General features: G+C 30.3%; 1 protein-coding gene across 1 annotated transcript; it reads left to right on the forward strand.

Moving 5' to 3' along the window:
- The first annotated feature begins 4,618 nt into the window (after positions 1 to 4,618).
- LOC136990332 (coiled-coil domain-containing protein 115-like) lies at positions 4,619 to 5,882 on the forward strand. Its single transcript, XM_067288724.1, has 2 exons — positions 4,619 to 4,697; positions 4,999 to 5,882. Exons 1-2 carry the CDS (start codon positions 4,676 to 4,678, stop codon positions 5,655 to 5,657), a joined length of 681 nt encoding a protein of 226 aa, XP_067144825.1. The 5' UTR covers positions 4,619 to 4,675; the 3' UTR covers positions 5,658 to 5,882.

The following is a 5,882-nucleotide window of genomic DNA, read 5'->3' on the forward strand; positions in this document are numbered from 1 at the left end:
TCAAGCTATCCCCTTCCCCTAATTATGTCATCAAGGCAGAAGTTAAAACCGTTCTCAAATACAGAAGAATTATTTCCAGACAATTTTGTGATGACTGGAGAGAAAAATAAACGACGGCTGCAACTTTACGTCATCAAAAACTCACCCTGTTTCTCCCCATCATCTACAATCCCCTCCCTCATAAACAATTGATGTAATACTTGAATGGTCCCCAACTTTCAAATAGATAGAACTTAGAAAAGTGGAAAGTTTTTCTATAAATTTCATTTCGGGGAAAACTTCGGAAGTTTTATCCAAATAAAAGCAAGTATATTTTCAAAATCCATAATGTAGAGAATGTCTACACTTATCAACATCAAAGTGATCAGCGAAGCATTAAATATTTTATATCCTGGTCCTCTGTCCGTTTTTTGATATGGGTTATTTTTTTATAATGACCTTTCATTATACCTTCTATAACTGCGTATGGGGTAAGCACGAATAAATCTTTGAAAATGGATCTATATTAAGTAACACACTTTCCACTTTGTGATTTTAGATCATTTTTAGAAACCCCGATGCCGAACATTGTAATTCTTGACGTTTTAATGATGGAAACTTCCGAAAAAGATTTATTAAGGATTATCAAATAATATATCGGTATGTTTTTAAGTCGAACCTCTCACATTTATTGACAAAGTCGGTCGGAAATTTGAAACCATGACCGTACCTAAAGGTCTTTCATTGATAAGAATACGTGAAGTTATACATGAGTAATTCCTTTTTGTTTGTTTTTTTTTATCTCAAGATAGAGAATTTTTTATTCGAAAGTTTTGAGATGTAAGAAATGATTTAATGATAACCTTTCTATTGTGTCTTGCCAACAAAAATCTTACTAAATAAAAATGCTTAATAGTATTTATAGATTTATTAATCTTGATGTCTGTCGATTATTGAACTCATATTAAGATTTCGGCCTACTATTTAAAAATTAAAATCAAATAAATTTATTTTTTACTTTAATGTTATTTGTGATTAATGTGTTTATTTTCGAATTTTTAACAATTAATTGTTACCATAAATTAAATGATAAAGTATATTACAAAACACTAAATGATAAAATATAGAACAATAAAATATATAAATCCGACAGAACAACACGAATTCTTCTGTCTAATTTATACATTATATAATTTTTTACCTGATTTAATTTGAAATAAATACATTTAACGAATCACTTATGGACATTTATGCATTTCAAACTGTGTTAAGTTTATTATAACAATTAATAGGTAAAGATTTGTTTCTTTGAAGCAAATATATAATGGAGAAAATAATAGAGACCGAAATATTTTTCCTATAAATAGGCATTTTAAAGAGAATAGGATAAATAAATTACAGGGTAAATAAATGTACAATTTATTACACTCTTTTGTATGTAAATTTTTTCATAAATTTCTGAAAAAGTCATATATTTTCTTAAATACTTGTTCAAAAATTTGTAATAGAAATTCTATAAATCAGTGTTATAGAATTTTGTTTCAAAATTTTCCTTGGTAACATATGTTTCATTCTCTTAAATTTGAGTCTTTTTATCTTGAAAAGGATAGACATAAAATCAAGTCTATATCTAAATTGCCTGAAAATATAAATAATTAAAAATTCTAATAAAATTAATAGATCATTAAAAGTCGTTGGATCCTCTATTATTTTAAGCTCATAAATTCTAAAATGATACAAAAAAAAAATATTTTTAAGCTTCATTTTATATTTTAAAAAATGCTAAAAATGATATTATCTAGTAGTTTTCATAACTCTGGATAATTTTTTATTTATTAAACATATTATTAAACATTCATAAAATTATAATAAATTGTCATATTATTCAAAGCACTTTGATAATAGCTTCATCAACATCATATGAAATATTAAAAATCAAATTTAGAAGTTTTAAATTAGCTTCCATTAAAGTTTATTCTTCTTAAAAATAAGAATAATGTGTAAAAAATTAAAGTATTATACTGCTTTACACCATTCTAAAATTTAATTATTTTCTTTTCACGACTTTTTTTTTTGCATTAAATAAAATGAATATTAAAAAATGTTTATTTGCTTAAAATTTTTATAAATATTTTATAATAAATGCCTTAAGCAACAAAAAATAAATTGAATCCATACAATCGCCAAAATTATGCAAGTACAAATAGAGTTTAAATTTCATTTATTATATTTTCTGCATATAAGCGAGAATTCATTTAAAATTTAATTTAATTTAATTGTAAAAGAACTTCATATAAGTGATTGTTTAAACTTTTCTTACATTGTAGGAATTTTTTTTTTCATTTTTATTTCTACAAATACAAAAAGTAGTCCCAGTTCCGCATGGCACTGCTAAGACAATAGAAATTGCATATTTAGATATATTATTGTTTTATATTGTCAAGTTCCAAATGAACAGAATTAACAAATTATTCTTATTAAATAAGAATAAAACTTACGTATGTAAATAAATAACATGATAGAGTACGATGTAATAAAACAATGGTATTTTTTAAAACTCTTTCCGCTCTGTGGACACTAACAGGGCCACTTTTAGCAAGCCCATTATGGGTTCGGCCAGCCCCACAATGGGGCCTGGCCGAACCCATAATGGGCTTGTTAAAAAAGGTCCTCACTACCTGGCCGAACCTGGCCGCGTAGTGTGGAACGAGGTCTGACATATCCGGGCGGACCACCTCCGAAAAATTCTTGGAGATGTTTTGACCCATCCGCATTCGATCCCAGGTTCCCAGAGCGGTAGGCTGCATTTTAACCTACAGGCCATCTGAAGATCTGAGGGTTCGATCTCATACAACAGACTGAAAGCTGCTATGACAATTTGGCCGACTCATATAAAACGGATATATTATGTGGACCAAACCGGCCATCAATATGCATAATTCATCCGGCCGTTTGATTTTTTTTTCTGTTTTAATTCCGCAGGATGTTAGAAACATTGATTTTTTTAGAAATTGTCAAGGCGCGGGCCGGATATGAAGCGTTAACGGGCCATATTCTGCCCGCGGACCGCCATTTTGCGTGCGACCCCTGATCTAGACTCAAACTAAAGCAATAGGCTTGTTTTTTCTTTTCGTTTTTGACGTTTTCTATTCTGAGCACATTAAAAGGGCTTGTTTATGTCCATTGCGAGTTGAATCAAGTCCATAACAAAGGTGGTCAAGTAGTGATAGATAGGAACAATGTATACCGGACAGACCTCTCCTGAGGATCTGAGGATCGATCTCATACAACACTGATAACTGCTATGACAATCCGGCCGACTTATATAAAACGGAAATATTATGTGGACCAGACTAAATTTTGTGATTGAATCTAAGCAAAAACTATAGACATTTTATTTAAACTAGCACTGTACTCATCCCAGGACTTATTGGAGCAGCGGCCTGATACTTTTTTAAAAAAGACATCAGGACGCTGCCCCAATAAATAAAGCAGGCGAATCTCTTATACTTTTTGAACATCTATGTTGTACTTTAGACTATGTACCTCGGCCAAAAAACTGAGAAAATTATTTTTTGCGCAGTATTTTGCGCCGATTAAGAATATAAAGGCGATTTTAGGCCATTTAAGCGGTTTCGCGAATATTGCGCCACAAATTTGCGCTTTGCCCATACAAAACTCCATAGACGGTGATGATTCAAACTCGGGCCGCCGGTTTTATTATATTTTAAAACTCTTTCCGCCCTGTGGGCCTCTTTTTAAAGCCCACAGAGCGGAAGGGGGCTTCTTTTTAGCAAGCCCATTATGGGTTCGGCTAGGCCCACAATGGGGTGGCCGAGTGGTGAGGGACGGGGCCCGACTTATCCGAACGGACCACTCCCCCCAAAAATTCTAGGGATTTATCGACCTGTCCGAATTCGAACCCGGATCCCCCAGAGCGATAGGCTGTCACCTTGACTGCTCGGCCATCCAGCCGTCGACTGGACAGCCAGTTAGCGTCCTGGCACTTTTTAATGTGCGACTATACTCCAAAGTTATCAGATAAGCAATTAACATCGATTCTTGTCACAATAGTTCATTAAATCAAAATACAATATTCGAACTTTATTTGATTAAAAAGATGCGAGTACTGAATTCAATCGATTAAAATACGCAAATGTATTCACATTCATTACATTTTTATAGTAGGCTTGTTCATTGTCCACAAAAACATTAATCCATCCGAATCGTATCAATTATATCATCGTTATAAGATTATTATTAAAGCCACTGCAGACGGGTGGCCGAGTGGTTAAGATAGCAGCCTGTTTCTTTGAGGGAATTCCGGAATCGAATCCGAACAAGCAACTCTAGGAATTTTTCATGAGTGATATATCCTCGATTTGTTAGGCTCCGCCCTTCAACACCCGACCGCTCTCACTGTTGTCTTGGTCAAACCCATGATGGATATGTGAAAAAAAGCCCATTAATGCCCACAGGGCGAAAAAGTAAAAAAAAAAGTCAAGTTATGCTAATCCAGATATTTATTGTATCAAAATATATTCAAATGTATAATGTAATCGAATAATTATTTATTTTATAATAAAAGTACCTAAATCGAAATTCTCGAAATATAGTTCAGAAAAAAATGAAAGTTAAATTCATATAGATGGCGACATGTAGTTAATGTTTATCAAACACGTGACGTTTAGAGACGATGGATTCTGCGGTAGGGCAAGGTAATTGTAATTAAAGAAAAACATTAAAATGATTGTCTGTTTCAGACGGTGTAAATTAAAACAATTCAAAACTAATTAACCTATATAACATTTTAATTATAAAAAAGTAATTTTTCAAGAATTCCATGCTATGTAACATCCCATTAGCAAATGTAAATAATGTTTAATAATTACTGTACTTTCATATTTTAAATGATTTAAAACAATTCTTAGATGAAATTTACATAGCTGAAATTGATATAAGGTAACTAATATATATATTATAACTAAATAATAAAAATTAAAATGCTTTTTTTTACAGAAAATGCAAAAACTATGGAGATGAATACTTATCATGGCACATGTAAAGAAATTGACAATCTTTTATTAAAGTTATTTTCTCTCATGGATGCATTGATGGAAGAAAGGAATGAGATGAATAACTTAATGAAGTATGCTTATGTTGACATGGCTAAAGCTAGATATAGCCTTGGTAATGCTAGAGTTAGTTCTTTACAATTTAGTATGGAGGAAATATCAGCACTGAAACATGTAATAGCAAGAAAAGAATCTAATGATGGTTATTCGTTTATATCATATTTGGTGATTGATTCAAAAATTACAGGAAAGAATGAAAATAATACTACTATTAATGAAAACTATATGAGGAAAAAAATTCTAAACAATGAAAATAATGAAATTGATCAATTAATTGAAAAAACTTCAGAATTAGAGATGAAAGAAGAAAAGATTAAAAAGGAAAGTAAAGATACAAAAAAATCTCATGAAAAAATACAAGATCCTCTAAAGTGGTTTGGAGTTTTAGTACCACAAAGTCTAAAAAATTGTCAAAAGTATTTCCAGCAGAATATTGATAGAATTGTAACTATTGCATCAATTCAAAATGAAATTAAATCCATATTAGACAAAATTGAATATTTACAAACAGAAAAAATAAAAATGAAAAGCAATAAAACCTAAAAATAACAATAATAAGTTATGATAACTTTTTAATAATATATTTTATATTTAATTATTTGGAAATCAGTACATAATAATAAATAGAAAAATGTAAATGAAATATGTATGTAAATGGAATTAAATATATTATTGTAAATATTTAATAAGCTGGAGCTTTTGAAATGAGTTATATTTTTTTGTAATTTATGGATGTGAATCAAATAAAGGAATGTACAGTATTTTTAA

The sequence above is a fragment of the Centruroides vittatus genome, unplaced genomic scaffold, assembly GCF_030686945.1.
Source record: "Centruroides vittatus isolate TY-2023 unplaced genomic scaffold, ASM3068694v2 scaffold_899, whole genome shotgun sequence".
Taxonomy (NCBI): domain Eukaryota; kingdom Metazoa; phylum Arthropoda; class Arachnida; order Scorpiones; family Buthidae; genus Centruroides; species Centruroides vittatus.

What these genes read in the sequence shown, in the direction of transcription:
- LOC136990332 (XM_067288724.1), top strand. Translation starts at nt 4,676, where the DNA reads ATGGATTCTGCGGTAGGGCAAG. An exon ending in GGATTCTGCGGTAGGGCAAG is followed by an intron (nt 4,698 to 4,998) that starts GTAATTGTAATT and finishes TTTTTTTTACAG; the next exon opens with AAAATGCAAAAACTATGGAG.